The following is a 17,669-nucleotide window of genomic DNA, read 5'->3' on the forward strand; positions in this document are numbered from 1 at the left end:
ACTCTTTCCTAATAATAAAAACAAAAGAGCAAGCACTAAGAAATTTACTTACCGCAACACCTATAAAAGTTACACAAATTTAGATTTAGGAACATGATTAGGTTTTGTTGTAGAAATGGTCACAATGCAGCCTGCAAGTTTCTTTATTGAAGTTAATATCAGTAACCGTAACGGAAAAATAGTCAAATTAGGCTCTTGTATCTGTACGATGGGGCAAATTGACATAAATACGTAACAACATTAAATTACACGTTAAATTACACTGAATTCTCATGAGGCTAACAATTCAACATGAGAGTAGTTATACAAAAGAAAACGATTGTAAAAGCGCAACTCTCACTATGTATGAACTATGTATATAAAAACGAACGCACCGTTAAGAAAACTCAAGTTTTAGCTTTGTGTTCGTTCAACGAATATTATGATACAATCAGAAAAATGGGGAAAGGGGGAGGCAATAATTCATTGGCTTTGGTATTTTTCTTATTGCGGTGGGTATAATGTGATAATATTTCGTACTAATATTTGATCAGTAACTATAAAGAGTATTATGTTAATCAATCTTAATTGAATTTGCATCACTCGTTACTTTATGGATCACGATTGTTTATAACGCGTTCCATTAGTTTTCCACTCAAAGTATAATTCGTAAAATGCTTGCACAGAGTATCAAGTATACTGTATGCATATTACTTCGATAAACGAGTACAATGATTTTTTTTCGATTTTTTCCTTTTTTTTTTAAATTGGTTATAGGGAAGAAGGGCATGAATACATCGAGGTGTTACATCGCTTTCTTCTGATTTCGTTGAATTTTTTTTGTCATAGTAGAATTATTGGTACATACCTAGAACTGACGTCGAATTGTTTAAATACTCGTGCATTATTGTACACTTATTATTCTCGAATATATCGAACATCATTGTCGTTATAATTCTTATTAAAGACGTCCGTGGCATATTACTAATGTTTAATGGTAATAATAATAATAGTAATAATAGTAATAATAGTAATAATAATAATAATAATAATAATAATAATAATAATAATAATAATATTAATATTAATAATATTAATAATAATAATATTAATAATAATAATAATAATAATAATAATAATAATAATAATAATAATAATAATAATAATAATAATAATAATAATAATAGCTCGGGATTTAAATCCCGAAATCATCTCACTCATTCTTCTTAAGAAACTAATTCCTAAAAAAGGTTTTCTTTTTTTCTTGTTTTGTTTAAAACTCATACTTACTCGCGTGCGTTTTTAAAGGAACATCAAATACGTTTGTTGCAAACATTATACTGATAACACGTTGAGAAGAAATATTCTTTGCAATAAATTACAAATCGTCCAACGTACAAAATCATCTGGCTTTTTTCTCTCTCGCTCTCTCGTTCGCGCTTTCTCGCTCTCATTCTCTCGCTCTATCGACGAAAAACTACTTAATCTCGAAATTATATTCTTTTTTTTGTTTTTTCTTTTTCGATGTATTTTTCTCGCTCACACATTTCTCGCATCGTTTTTCAATCATCGCTCGATGACTAGAAACATCGTTTCGCGGGTCATTTGGTAAAAAAATTATGCGAAAATGGAAAATAGTCGTAGAAAAAATAAACTCGGCCCGAGGACAGCATCAGACCTTTTATACGCAACGTTCACTGGCTGAAACTAAACTCACGTGACCCGTTCCATATCAAGGAACGATGCTGTCCGGCTTTCCTTTCTTTTTTTGGGTACTGTAACTAACACACTTCGTGTCCTTGCGATTTGGGCGGAGTAACTGGTCAATGGAAAGTCAGTGGCAAATCTACGCGTCTGGAAATCTTACTCAAACACGCATGGGTTGCTGAAAATAAATATTTCCTCGCTGCTAAAAACTTCTCTGTAATACCCTGGGTTAGCAATTAATTGGTTTGTTCGGCGCTCTGCGCTTGTTTCTCGATTTTTCTCGCGAGCTCAGGACTCATGTGCGGATGTGGGAATGGTAACACCGGTTTTCTGAGAATTGTTGGCTTCACTTTTATCTGCGGCTTGAACGAGGACACCTGGCTGCCGCCTGTTAGGTGCATATCTGCAAATTTCGCCACTATTTTGGGGGTCGAACGTGGTGGAAGAGGTGATCTCAAAGGCATTGAATCCGAGATCTGATTGGAACTTGTCGACCTAACAATTTCCTCAGACTCTTGTTCGGGATCGTGTTCGGTCTCCATACGTTTTAACTTTGACGCGTCAGGATTCGACTTGGTATTTTTCTTTAGAGTGCATTGGTTCTGTTTAGCGAATCGTTCTGCAGCTGTGCTCATGTCAGGGGACTCAGGACCGCCCGTTGGCGATGTAGCCGCTTCAGCACGAGATGGCTGAGTTGGCGTCTCTTCGTCAGAGCTGCTTAGACTGCTCGATGAAGCAGACTTTTTACTCGCATCCTGTGCCGATAAAGGCAGATCCATTACCAAATCCGGTGTATGTTTCTGACGCATTTCACGGAATTCTTGGGAGGCACGGAAAATTTTATGATTAGGAGGCGCAGGCGGGTTCAATTGCGTTTGCGACGTCGCTCGTCTTTGCCAAAGCTCTCGATTCGCAGAAAACGTCGGCTGTTCCTGAGGTTCTTCATCTTGAGAGATAGTATTGCTTGTTTGAAGAGAATTCGCAGTCTGCTGCACAGTATCACCCATGCTTTGTGATTTCCAGTGTTGTTTTCTACTTGTTCCACGCTTTGATCCGCCGTCTAGGCTCATCAAGGAAATACGTTCTGCTTCTTCGCTAGTATCTTCGTTGCGTTGTTGTAATGACTCGCTGAAGTCTGATATCTTCTCGTTCTCAGCATTATTACTCATAATGACTGGCGTTGTGTCTGCACGATGATCAGAAACGAAGATATGCTTCTCTTTTTCTGGTGTCGATACCTTTGCTACTCGAGATGCACATTCCTGAAAATAGTTGAACAACGTGAAACTATTGTAGATTGTAATATAGACGTTTAAAGAAGCATTTATGGTGAAATGTTTTGTTACGTAGTGAATGGGAAACTAGTGACGCTCTCCAAATTACCAACCACGTTTGTTGCAATAAAATGTAAATTATTTTCTGTGTTGTTATTGCGTATGTAGTGCCCTGGAATTTTGTTACAAATTGTTATTTTTACAATTTATATTTATTATATTATAAATAGCTATAGTAAGAACCTACTACTTTTTAATTGAACAAAATATGTTTAAAAAGAATTATTGAACTAAATCCCACATAGATAATAAGTATAACACAGAAAATTTTTCATTCTCTAAAATAAGTGATACATATTATAAAAAGAAGAGAAAAGATAAAATTATAATACAGTAAATAATAATGAGAGATATATTCTAATTTAGATGATTATTTTTTTGCGGATTTTATAAAATAATCTTGAAAACGGTTCAATTTAATTTTAGTGACTTCCACAATTTTTTAATGTAGATAATACCTACATGTTTATTTTATATTATTTTGTAAATATAAGTCAATTAATAGTTGAAATCAAATTTTTGAATCTTCTAATTTAGAATATCTCATAAATTGGTCAGAAGTAATTTGCAGGTTTTAGACGCGTGTACAAGAATATGAAGGTATAATATTTATATAAATGATTAAAATGGATATCTGCATGCATTAATATGGGAAGAAGGAAATGAATAAACACAAGTGCATAAGAACAATATTCATACCAAGGTAGAATTAAAAACTGCTCGTAAAACTGGCAATGAGTAGGATGAATACAAGCAGGCAAACATGTAAACGTGACAACAGCCTTGCACTGATACCTATCTGTCTAGAGATGCCAACGACGAAGTTAATTATTAACTGATCTGGGTGGGTGAGACACTTGTTTACTCACCTCAAGCCAAAAGAATATCCGCTGGAGAAGTAGGCTCTGCGAGTAGCATTCCATTTTGGTTTCATCTATAGACTGAAATTGTTTTACAGAATGCTAGGATTCACAAACCAACTGAACTGTTAAACAGAGGCACTCCTTCAACGAAACGAAAAACACAAATGACAGAACCACACGACACTTGGCAGCAGTTTTATCGAACAGTTTTTAGTCCGTTTCGCCCACTACCTATGTATGTGAAACTTTTCTTGTCAACTAAAAGCTGACTAAACGTATATCTGGAAAAACCATCCCAACTATTAACATTGAAAGTCGTAATCAGTATAAAAAATGAAAAAAAAAGTACATGACGCAAGACAACAAAAAGGATACAGGCGACACAAGACAAAGAGACCAAGGCACATGCAGCAACAAACATGTATATATTTCTATTTTATTTACAAATATATCATACAAATGATTACAGCTAATTGAAATAGTACTATTTCGAAGTAAATTAAACTTAACAATAGCCTTAGGTTCATGTCTCCTATTTTATGAACTTACTGTAGTGTGAGAGAAAATCTTCGAATCTTAAAAGATCACAGATTCTGAACCCAACGAAATCTATCATAAAAAATCCAGCGACCCTTTTAAAGTATAAAAAAAAAAACAATAACGATACTGGTTCTTATAAAATTTCCATTATATTTCCACAAAATTTCCGAATTAATGTGATTATTTATAATCTTATATCCATTTGAACAAAGAAGAGACTTTGTAACAGATTTATGATCCCACGACATAAAGCGATGCTGCTTTTCTATTAAATGTGTGTGGTGTACAGGCAACAAGTCTGCGTCTTTAAAATGTGCATTCCAATCTTTCGCTGCTACTGCACTTAAGAAAGACGAATTACAGCACAATAGCCATGCACTTGTGCTTAAAAGTTCAAAAATCTTCCGAGTGCGTCGCAGAAAATGTACAAGCAGACGAATATATGAAAAGAAAAAAAATCGAACAAGATATATTAATACTAAACGGTAGTTTCCAGTACCTCTCGACTGATGATTGGTTGTGCTGAGATGCAAGGGACATTTGTCACGACTGCTGGAATAACACCACTGTTACTGCTATTGTCTGTTGTGATTATATTTGCGGTTGACTGCACGTCGGACGTAGTGCTAGAGGGCCAAGTAGTCGGATTTCCAGACGGTCCCATCAGCGGTGAATTGTTACTTGAAAGAACACTATCGGCAGAGCTTGAAGTCCTTCTTCGCATTGATTCTTCACTCGACGACTTCAGGAGTTCCTTTTCACGTTCTTCGTCCCTGAACAAAAGATACAAGTATTTTTATAAAATGAAGTTACATAAGGAAATAGGCAAGCAGAGCTGCATGACAAGCATTCCTGGATCTATAAAGAAACTTTTTGAGCCTGGAAGAATTATACAATGAATTATAATAAATTTCAACGTAGGTTTAACAAAACCTAAATCTTACAACAAGAATGTTAGAAAAATCCCTCTGCAATATGTATATTGCTGTCGTGGAGATTACCAACAACTTAATGTTATAAAAATGATGTTAATTATCAAATGCATCATTGAGCATCTAAATAATATTATTTGTTTTGTAAAGCATATGTTATAATATATACGGATATTGCGTTAAAATAAGCGAAATTATTCCAATGGTGTATGGTCAATTTAACGAACACTAAATATGTTAATGAGCATTTATTTTTACGTCTTTACCTACCGCTCAAGGAATTCGTAAACGTTTGTGAACCATTTACGTGGCCGGTGGATACAAGACTTTATACTGAATAATCATGCGAAAACGAAAAGGATTTGAAAGCAGTGGAATTAATCAAGTCTCCGTGCTTTCTTACTCCATATTTAATTCTTTCCATAAGAAGTCATATATCCCATTTTGAAATAATAATAGTTCCATAAACAATAATCATATGACAAATCAGATATTCACATGGAAAGAACTAAAAGGGAAAGAAGATACATTCATCAAAAGAAAATTATATTGAGAAAACATTTCTAACAGCGAAATCTATAAAGAAGCTTTTCCTTTTATCTTAAAAAGCAAGCATATGTCATCCAAATTTCGTTCCCTTTGGAATTGCTAAATTCAGCCACTAGGTTCAACAGAAGACATTCTCGAAGGAAGTAATTCACCACTGCGTGATTAAGTCGCACTTACTTTATCTTGATCATAATATATTTATCGGGAATAAGCCCCTCTCTACCGGCCAAGGCACCTCGCCACCAGTCATTACTGACTTGTGTGTATAGAGTCAAGGTATCTCCCTTTTTGAAGCTTAACTCTCTTTCGGACCTTGCATTGAAATCGAATTGCGCTGTGGCTTCGAGGTTTTCCGATTCTGGGAATACACAAAACGAACGTAGATCGCGCTGTTGGATTCCGAACAACTACACAACTATTACATATTTGGTTTCACTCACCATCCTCAGATGGATACACTTCGGAGTCCATGTCTTCCTGGACCTGGTCCGTCGGCGAATCTCCCACGTCTCTGCATTTATTTTCATGAAAAATCATAAATTGGTAAATTATGGATAAAATATTCTGTCAGTATAAGATAAGATATTATATACTTACACGTCGTCAGGTTCTCTACTGATGTACTTTTCGTATTGAGTACCTCCAATATCTTCTGGAAATATTTCTTCACAGAACGTGATAATGTTTTTGATGAGTTCGTTCACTTGGTTCTGGTATTGTACTTGGTCCTTGTCTTCTGGAACAGGTACCAAGGTGGGGCCGAAGCAAATTGCTAAGTTGTAAGGATCCATCATGTTTTCATCCGAAAATTCTGAGAGGCTGTTAGTAAATAAAGAAATGTTTTGAATAAAATTTAAAGGGATTTCTCAGTTGTTATCTTTTTAATCTTCTTCAAGCAAAAACATACAAAATATTAGAGACTATAAAAAACAGCTTTTTTTCTTTAAATTCTAACATGAAAATTCTTGCTATAAATTTTACTTAATTGATAATTGATATAATGTACTTACTGATTAAGAAAAGCGAACAAGTACCGCATCACTATGACAACTGGTCTTGGAAGACTGGAAATCAGTTCCTTCATCTTGTTAACAAACTCTTGCTTCGATTCTAGTTGTGCTAATTCCATTAAATGTTCGAAGTAAATAATAGGAAACAGTGGTTCCCTTAGTTCTCTCAAATAGAGCTTCAACACACCGGCTACACTGTTAATGTCGGACGCATCAGTGACGTCGGCCAATGGATCTTCTCCCCTTTCGAACCATTCCCGGAAATTGTTAATTTCTACCTGGGAGCCCGAGACTCGGAAAATACCTTGATGATGAAGACCATATAGATTGATCACTCTAATGCAACTTTTCATGATTAAAGGTATCTCTTGATTAGTGCTTTCCAAATATTCTTCCAATGAGCCACCGAATAACTTTGGTTGGCCGTTCATCTGCAATCTACCAATTCGTTTTCTCCGAGCTTGTTTTTGCTTCGTTGTTGATATCGATGGATTCGGGCTAGCAGTCGAGCCATCTAACAGGCTTTGTCGAATGTATTCTTGCTTTGCGTCTAACCTAGCTATTCTTGATGTTCCAAGAAGGTATTCCCTGAATTTCTGTAAAAACGTTAACAATAAGTTTGGTAACAGCTAGTTAAGTAACAATAAATTAATATTCTATATTCTCTATTTACTCTATTAATCCCTAATAGTCATTCTATAAAAAAAAGGGCCTTTATTACCCTAAGAATTTTCCTTATTCCCAAATTCATTATATTCAATATAATTAACCCCCATTCCATTTAATTTTTCATTATCTGATTAAGTAATTATTTTAATTAGTCGAACTTACCGTGAGGTAGAATTCTTCAGTTTCCTGTCTATCTGCTCTGAGCTTAATTTGCACAGTTTCTGGTGGCCTGGAGGTGGGAACAGCGTTCTCACCAAAGTATCTGGAACAGTCGTAATCTTTCGCGGTTAACATCTCCAATAGACTAGCTTCTGCTGTCTCCAAGGTTTTCCAAACTTCTTCAGATTCTGTTCTCAAAGATGTCAGTCTTTGTTGCAATTGGGACAATCTTTGTTCCATCTCAGCGTGTAACAATTTTTGCAGTTCCGGTTCTGGAGTCTATGAAAATAAATTGCAAAAGATAGATTAATAATTAAAGTATGTTGAAAGTTGAAAGTATCATTTGCACACGTTTTCACTAGTTTTTATGTATATGAAATGTAGGATATATCCCCAAAACTTAATTTTTTACAAAACTTATTTTTAAAAAATACAAAACGTACCTTTTTTAAAGTTATATAGAATGTTTCAAAACATGAATATAAGAATAAATTTAGAATATAACAATAATTTTATTACTATAATTACATCAAGATTAATCAATTATAAACTTGTTCTCTCATGATCTAAATCGTTCGAACGTGATCAAATGATGATTAAAAAAAAGAAGAATTTTCATACTTCAAGTACCTCGTCCCCTCGTTGACCTTGGAATTCAAACTTCTTAGGTATCATGAAAGCAGAATGATGAGATTCTAAAAACCTCTGTTTATCCGCCCTCGAGTCTAGAGCACCAACACATGCTGCCAATTGTTCAGCACCGGATTGCAGCGAACGTTGCCTACCTTCCTCTGCGCTACAATGCATCAGCAACGCTCTTGCTATGCAATTGTGAAATCCAAAATCCATACACTGAAAAAATACCGAGAATATTCAGTCTTTAGGATATCTATATTTCTTATCCTATATTTATATATTACAGTAAATAAAAAGACGAGAATATTTTCCATGCACATATATGAATTTCTTTTATTATAAAAATATAAAAAAAATAATATATATTACATTTATTTCTAGAAAAATTTGCACAAAATTGGAATGGAACTCGAAAGACTGGAAGAACAATGACCAGATCTTTATTGGAACAAGTGAATGCAATTTTTTCAAGGAGATTTATTTATGTACATCTTACTCAACAATCATTTAACAAAGAAACAATTAGGAAAGGCGATTAGTCCTTTCAGTTGACTAAACCGATTCACTGACCCATTATTGAGTCACGTGTACGGTATCGAGAAGCCCGTTTAGTGCTCTCTTAAGTCATGTTCAAGTTACTGCAATTAGTTCATAGATTGCGTGTCAAATATGCATTCGAGCATTTTCCACATTAAAGTTTTGCATTTTTAAAACAATTAGCGCGGAACGCAAATGTACAGTAGCGTGATGCATGTAATAAGTTTTCTTTGAGTTGCTAAATATATTTTGTAATAATTGTTGCAACGTTCTATGTTATTGAGTAAAAGTTTTAGATCACTGATCCATACAATTGTATTGACTATTAATATAATAACAATTTTTCTATTGGTTTATATTTGAAAATTTTTGTAAATTGACCAGAAGCTATTTTCAAAACTAGTATATAATTAGTATATAACTAGTATATAAGAATAGATATAACAAATAAAGCAGCAAGCTCCAAATATTATCTTTGTCTTCCATTCATCAAAATATTATGATTTTTATAGAAGTTATAAGTATTTTGTTCTTTTCTTTGATTATTAGAACTTACATCGATGAGATCTGATAGGTCGTCCACAAAGTACTTGTGTATTGTCGTATTGGATGCCTCCAAACACAAAATGTACTCGTTTCTTGCTTTCAACGCCTTTAGCTTCGCTTCTTGATACTTGACCTTCCTCTGAACAGAATGAAAAGTATACATGAGTTCGATCAATTTTAATCAATACCGTCCTTTTATCTGTGGTATTCATTTCTGACAATCAAAATCCCCGAAACCTTCAACTTTTGCTGCACCTCTTCGATCCAACAAACTTAGACAATCGCACAATCTACCCTACACAAAGTTCTTCTCTAAAACTAGTAATGGTAAGGCGTGAAATTTTGACAGGGAAATGAATGAAACGGAGCTTTATTCATCAAGAGAATGCATAGATAGCTGGTGGCCTCGGTTCACTATCCTCCATGTAAGAAGAACGTGGCGGAAATTGATACTCGCGCGTCTTGAAGTACACTCGACCTCGCCAGGGTCAGAGAAGCAAATAGAAAGAAAGGTAGAAAGTAAGAAAAGAGAGGGAGAGAAAAGGACAGAAAGCTGAAGAGAGAATAGAGAGGATCGAGAAACACGGGCGAGTAGCGAGAGCAGCCGGCGGCTTGGCCTTGATTTCACATCGCCAACCCACCTTGTTCACTTCCTTTTCCATGAGCTTGTATTTCTTGCTACGCGCGAGCTTCTCGGGCGGGGCATTCGCCACCTCGAGCTTGCTGCGTTGTTGTTCCGCCACACGAAGCTTCGTTTCCGCTTGCCGTGACCCCGTCTGGTATGTCTGATACGTTTTCATCGTGGTATGCAGCTCGTCCAACACTCGAAGGATCTCCTCGTGCGTCTCGTAGCCTATTTCACGGCACTGAAATCAATCGGATTGGACGACCGTCATTTTTAATGATTCCTCTGATTATGCATATCCGTTCGTTGATATAAGCATCCCCCTAAATCAACGCCAAGTACATATATTCATGACGGTAGTAAGATTTGTAGATGCGTATGTGTGATATTTTTAATATGAATATTTTACGTTGATTCTAGTTGTTGGATCTAGCTTCTTCGACGAATAGTAAATAATGTATTTCTGATAAAAAGGACATAGTAACATTGAAGCATAAGTGGGCGCACCAATTGTTAGATATTTTTATCAGTCTGGAGGAGCTCCAAAGTGAGATTTCTCGAACTTCAAGTTGCAAATGTTATTTATAAATTGATATCTAGAGCTTTTAGTTGGAATACTGTATTAAAATTACATTATAGTAACTATTCTCTATCGCTTTCTACTCTATAGTAAATGCTGTATTGATAAAAATTAATGTACAAAAGACCTAAATACATCAAACTGTATTTTTCCACGTTCTTCGATCGTATAATATTATTTATAACATTTCATAATTGCAGACAACAGATCATAAATGTATTTTGCAAGATTCCAATGGTACTGGCTTATACTCACACGCTTGTATATCCGTTGAACATCTTCCATCACCTGATTGAGACGACCGACGAGATGTGTGCTGTACACTTCTGAAAGAGCCGCATGATCTCTGCTTAAGGACTTGGTCTCGTTGATAAGTTGTTGCCAACAAGCATAACTCGAGAATAGGGGCCAATGTTCTCGCCTAGGAATTGTTTGCTGTTAGCTTGATCTGCTTACTTCCGACCATTACTACTTTATCACCAATCTACGCATCTATCTATGTACTTTAATAAACCATACTATTCGAAACAATTAAATGATCGTTCCCCGTGCTGTTACTTTGATCTGTGTACCCACTCGTTCTGTTCGTAGACTTTTTGATAATTCATAAAATCAATTTTTATTATCAGACCGTAGATTTTTATGCACTTCTACATTTTTATATATTTTATATATTTTGTAATAAATTTTCTGCTTCGAATATTTATATATTTTTGTATATCATATACATTGCATATATTTTTGCACCTTCAAATCTCCCATAAGTGCATAAAAATCCGCAATCTATTTATTACAAACTATCTGTCTATCAAACCTGTAGGACTTCCTTACTTTTGTTTGCGTGGTTCGTGAAATAAAATGGACGATAATAGCACACACTCCTTAATTGTTTTCAACAGTATATTAATTATGGAGAAAGAACCCAATAGCACTAGATTATTATTCTTTGTTCATTCAGAAACAAATAGTCTCTTAATTTAGCAAAAAAGAAACCAGTGCTATGTATATATGTAGATAACGTAATGATAATGTGAAATTGTTAAAAACAAAGTCTAAAGAGAAGATAAGATATGTACTTTTGCTTTTGCTCCTTGTGTCTGAGCTGTATGCTTCTGGCTAACTTGTCGAGGGACTTGCTGTAATCGAGCTCGAGCTCGGCTCTCCTTCGAAAAAAATCCTGAAGCTCTGCCACGATGGCGACTTGGGCCTCCATCCGGATGTCGAGACATCTCAGCTGTTCGTTCAGCTGCAACCGTATGTCTGAAAACAGGAACACGCCACGAATAAAGACTTTCTGCTGGCTCGTTCGTTTTTCGTTAATCGATCGTTCGACCAATCCCGTTTATCACAACCGCATTTCGTGTTACGAACGTATTTGCTACCTTGAAAGATCTACATCCAATCGTGCTTTACTTTTTATTTTCCACACACCTGCTGTCGACTCTTCAACTTTATATTTATCGGAGAAATAGCACATATAAAAGTAATAACAGAATTTTATATAGTTTTATAGTTATTTATACTTTTATCGATTCAAGGGGTTGGTTTGTGGTGGATTCAATGTAAAATATACAAAGTAATTCCTTAGTAAAATGAAACCAGAAATTTAGAACAACATATTTTTATACAATTTGTACTTTCTTAAAAAAAAAAAAATTAAGTTTTTTCATTTGCTCTTTTTATATCACGATTTCGGAATTACATCATATGTTATACATATTGCATCCTTGCTATGAGCTTGAAAAATGTATTGTTATAAGATTATAATTCTCCATTATTTTTGTTTTGTATTAAGAATGAGTATTGAGAAAAACTGAGGGATTGCTAAAAGATACTAACAATAAGTAAAAACAGAAATATCATGTACACGTACATAGATCGTATTCTTTAGTATTACTATTTATCCTTAATTGTAATAGTTGAGGGGGTTTTATTGATGTTCTAATAGGATCGCAAGTATAATGCGAAGTGACCTTTAAAAAATAATATAAATAAATATCAAAGGCAAAAATAAATGGTGTATTTCATATTTGTCTGTTTTGTTGTAATTTCCTAAAGGTCATATGGTATTAAACTTATGATTATATTACCCTAAACATTAAAATTGTAAATTGTTGTAAATATCTGTGTTTTTATAACACTTTCTACGTAGAACGATATCTCAGACAATCTCTTTTAATTTTCATTCAGTGATCATTCAATAATTCATTCTGACCTTAAATTCCAATTTCCATAAGAATCTACGGGTGACTATTTTTTATTTATTCTACAACTAAAGTAAATGAACGATATTTCAAAGATAAAGTTATAAAAATTGAAAAATGTTCTGTCTCTTCAATTTATCCAAGCAAAAAATCAAAGTTGAAGGAGAGAAAAGAAAAAAAAATAGCAATTCAAAGCAGCTGAAACTGACAACCTGTTTCGTTCTATGTATCTGATGCAGTTAACGAATAAAACTCTAAAGTCTAGACTACCCCTGGATGGTTTGCATCTAATCATGGATCAATGAGGGTCATTGTAACGAGTTCATTGAAGAAAAGGCACCCTTCGCAGAGGATTAAACGATTCTTTATGTGACTTTCTCAGAAAGGAATGATACGAACAGTCGAATAAAAAACGGGCGCGTAAAAGCTATAGTTGTTAAGAGTGGAGGAGTTCAAAGAATAAACGATATAAATGATAAAATTATAAAATAAAATCTTTTTAAATTCTATGTGTGACAAAGTAAAAAAGTTATAAGAAAAAGCTTTTACGATAATTTATTTTAACTTTTAGACTATGACCATTAATGTTGACTAGGCGATAATGTATAAGTAAATAAAATCAGGTAATACGAGAATTTATTTCGTCATTTATCTGTAAACATGATAAAGCATGGTAAACTGGAAACGAAAATTAGTAATAAAATATATCATTTGCTATTCAAATTCCTTAAGTATGGATATTTTAAAATATAAAGAACAATTTTAAAAAAAAGGGGATAAAAAGTTCTAGGAGATATTCGAGAAACTTTTTAACGTTTTTAGGAACTTGTACGAAGAAACTTGATAGCTGAGGGCATCGGGGAAGTACCATGTGGTGTCGTGTATTTCTGAGAAAACAAGAAAAAGGAGTAAAAAAAGAAGGAAGCTGTCCATCGTTGATCTTAGGTCATCCCATATGAACTTGCTTAACTTTTTCCACTCGATTCGAGCGTAGGGCGTATCGATTTTCCGTACTTCCGCGGTGTGATTCATTCCCCAAGTGGCCACGAGATTTTCGACCTCGTCGCACAGGGGCTGAAACGCATGAATCGACCTGCCTACGCCCCTAAGAAGGTAAATAAACGCACTTCGTTGCGGGCTGCCAATATATCGGGTGATTTAAAGTAAAGGTAGCATATCATTTTAGACACTTGAATTCATCGATGACATAAAATGTCCTTTCAAGCATTAAAAATTCACATGACTTGATGTATCAATTGAACAAGGTTTCCACCTGTTAACTAGGTCACTTTTTAATTGGACTCTTCTATAATCAATATAAATGACTATAGATAAATTCATTTCTGTTACGTCAATCTCAGTTCATGCAGATGGTGCAACTCGTCATTCGGATTGCCAATCTTTTGGATATAATATTTTCTTTATTTAGAAATTCCCTATCTCTTCGTGATTTATTTTATTCCTGTAATATATATATAATGGAATCGACACGTTTTTATGTATGATATAATTTATTCTTAACAGAAACGAAACGAGTCGTATGAAAAAAAGAGATAAGGAAATTCTAAATAAAGAAAGTATTATGTTCAAGAGATTGGCAACACGAACGACGAGTTACACCATTCTTGCCACGTGCAGCCAAATCTCCATGTGACACCGTGCATTCCAAATCTTCGCGAGAGTTCCCGGAATCACTCTTCGCTCGTAACCGATACCCTGGCAAAAACATTCTCTCGGTCTCAATCATAGTCCCTGGCTGCTAGAATTACACAACCGAGCGATAGAATTTCAATAATACATTTATAAAAAAGAGTAAACAGATAAATGCAAAATGTACGAATAAATGTGCGTTCGTTGAACGTATTTATAATGATAACTATACTCTAAAAATTGTTTTGGAATGATGATGTTAATAATTCACAACCAAACTTAATTTAATCCGTAACTATTGGTATCGTCGATACGCATAACAGTTTGGGGTTCGTCTAGTTTCAGAGAAGTCTTTCAATTTCAACGTACGTCCTTTTAATCTGCATTTTATGGTAAAAACGATAAATAAATAACAGGATATCTCACGTAACTAGGGCAGGCTAATGTATTTTTAAAATAGAGACAGACAGAAATGTCATAAGGCAAAATGAAATGGCATAGAATAAAGGGTATTCTGGTGTTAATTTCATGTATTTTTATCCATTCGTACATTCAAACAACGCAATTGCATCTTTTTTGTTAATGCATGACATTTATTCTATATCATTTCATTTTGCCCTACGTCATTTCTTTCCATTTCTAAGTATTTCAAGGATTACATCGTCCTACCTGCATGAAACACTCTTTACATCGCATAAAACATAGGATACGGATTGAAATACATGTTTATAAGTATAAAATGGGGCTTGGGAAGAAAATTGTTCTACCTAACATGTATTGCAAAGATTACTATCACTTTAACTATTTTCTATATTTTTACGTATTACATACATTCTGCACATTTTTGTATCTTCCATAAACACATAAAAATGCATGATCTATTTATAATTCTTCTATTTACTTGAAATGAAAGAATATTTTCCCCAACATAAATATTACCAGACAATATTATAAAAAATAAAAGAGGACATATACCAAACTTTAAATCACCCTGTATATCACGGTGCTCATCGATCAGAAACCTCGTAGGGGGAGTAACCGGAGGATGGCGACGAGCGCGTGGCAATTTCCTTTCAGAAACTGTCGGCTCACCCGTTTCCCAACGCATCGTCAAAATATCGACATTTCTACGATAAATTATTTCTACGTTAATAATAGCCGGCGTACTCTTTTATGCTCCACATGGTTATCGAATATTACGTAATCGACCTTAATAATAATAATAACACGCGCGGCGTTACCCGTTCGATTAATGCGTATCGAGTTAACAGTTCTAACGAGCTCCGTCCTGCGTGGATCACCGGTGACCCACGGGCAACTTTTAGCTTCTTTCTCTTCTTCCCTCTTTTCTTTTTCTTTTTTAATGCATACACTAGTGCCGATATATTTTCCTTTTTTTAAACACGTTCGGAGAATGAAACAGGTCATCGTAACGAATATAAAATTAACTTGTTCTATAACGATAACCGATTAACTCTCTACAAGTGACATGGAAGTTACATGCTCGTCTATCTTTATTTTTTAACCTTTCAACTATTGCAGATAGGTACAGTGAATGCACTGATGCATATAAATTAAAGAATTACATATATTTAACATTAAAAAATTGCAAAGAGAACAGATCCGATGTGCATAAAATATAAATCTGAATCAAAATTTTAGTCGATACTTTTGCATAGAAAGAATAACAATTTTTTAAACAAGAATATAAATTATAACAAAAATAACTGAGCAAATTTTATTTGATTCACTTTTTAAAAAGGAAACTTTATTTAATCGAGAGTTAGTTATCAATATCTGTGTGTTTTAATCAATAGCTTTCGATAATACTTTGGCTTCGTTGCATTATTATGTGATTCTTGCCTCTTTCAACAAAGTTGAGTTTAATTGATACAACAGTAAACTAATCATTACTTTTATCATTTCTGCGATCACACTGTTTTCTTGTTTTATTATCTATAATACTCATTAATCGATTAATTTATCAATTGGAAACTGCTGTAGCCGATTATGTAGGTTTTGCAATTGAACAATGTGTATCAATTGCGGATTTAATATGATTTAATTTTTGTAAAGCCAAGTCACCAATATATTTTAATTTACATCTTTGCTAATCAATTTTTTTTTTAAATTAATTCGTCTTCTGACAAATTAAGTCAGTAATATAAATATAGTAGATTTAACCATCGTATCAAGTATGAGAAATATGTTTAGAAACTCTGAAAAAGATGTTTATTGCAACATAAAGGAAAATGTTGATTTTACAGACTTTCTCCATACCACCTGTTACTTGGAATTTTCATATTTCATAAAAGGTATCGGAAATAATAAAGTAGATAAAGATGACTGCCCGTGCGAAAAATAAATCGAAAATTAAATATAATATACTATACAATGATATATAAAAATATTATAACTCTTACTGCAGAAATTTTTTATGAATGTATTATGCGTGTTGTATAGAATATTCTGAAGTTTCATAAGCATCATAATGAAAGTAAGTTAATTATACATTATATTAATATGCCTCAACTTAGCGAAGCTTTCACTGGCACTGATTGCATGTTTAACTTCTGCTTGCATTATAATGTCTGATTTGTTTCAAACTTCATCAAAATAATTGCCACAATCTTCTTTCATTGCAACGCTAATGAAGTTTCAAAGAATTCTTTTAAATAACCTTTTATGGTAAGTATTCAAATGATTTCAATGAACACTCTATATGAGAAGTAATCTAAAATCTGTGAAAGATGTTTATTACTGTTCCAGAAAAATTATAAAGACACTTATACTTGATTCCTCAGAGTGCATAAAAGAGAAAACGACAGAAGAACATAAATAATACTTGATTCTTCAAAGTGTATAAAAGAGAAAAAGACAAAAGAACATAAATAATTCCTAAAATCATCCCTATTATATAAAACACCGACTTCAATCAGTTTACTAGAATTCTTCCACACTTCAAAATCTAATTTGTAAAATTAAAACTCCCAGTTCTTCTATTATACATTATAAGAAACACATTAATCAAATCTGTGCACGAACATCATAGATTGTGCCAGGGAGCTCTCACGATTCTCATATGAGGGGTTAAAGTTCATGCAAGACTTCTTGTTTCCTAAAAAGCACATGTCTCCCTATTTATAACT

General features: G+C 33.9%; 1 protein-coding gene across 11 annotated transcripts in view; it reads right to left on the reverse strand.

Annotated features, from left to right (window-relative positions):
• Positions 1-127: 127 nt before the first annotated feature.
• LOC126920037 (SLIT-ROBO Rho GTPase-activating protein 1-like) overlaps positions 128-17,669 on the reverse strand; it is a 43,479-nt gene continuing 25,937 nt past the window's right edge. For 9 of the 11 annotated variants that reach the window (XM_050729893.1, XM_050729897.1, XM_050729898.1 and 6 more), the window contains 12 exons: positions 11,743-11,926; positions 10,922-11,087; positions 10,103-10,327; positions 9,472-9,600; positions 8,364-8,594; positions 7,746-8,021; positions 6,915-7,510; positions 6,502-6,723; positions 6,345-6,415; positions 6,082-6,262; positions 4,923-5,196; positions 128-2,948 (listed from right to left, as the gene is read on the reverse strand). In XM_050729893.1, the coding sequence (XP_050585850.1) occupies positions 1,923-2,948; positions 4,923-5,196; positions 6,082-6,262; positions 6,345-6,415; positions 6,502-6,723; positions 6,915-7,510; positions 7,746-8,021; positions 8,364-8,594; positions 9,472-9,600; positions 10,103-10,327; positions 10,922-11,087; positions 11,743-11,926 (3,581 nt within the window). In that variant the 3' untranslated portion in view covers positions 128-1,922. The remainder of the gene's footprint in view (positions 2,949-4,922; positions 5,197-6,081; positions 6,263-6,344; positions 6,416-6,501; positions 6,724-6,914; positions 7,511-7,745; positions 8,022-8,363; positions 8,595-9,471; positions 9,601-10,102; positions 10,328-10,921; positions 11,088-11,742; positions 11,927-17,669) is intronic. The other 2 variants (XM_050729899.1, XM_050729900.1) reach the window with 1 other exon arrangement.

This window comes from Bombus affinis, chromosome 9 (assembly GCF_024516045.1).
Source record: "Bombus affinis isolate iyBomAffi1 chromosome 9, iyBomAffi1.2, whole genome shotgun sequence".
Lineage (NCBI taxonomy): Eukaryota > Metazoa > Arthropoda > Insecta > Hymenoptera > Apidae > Bombus > Bombus affinis.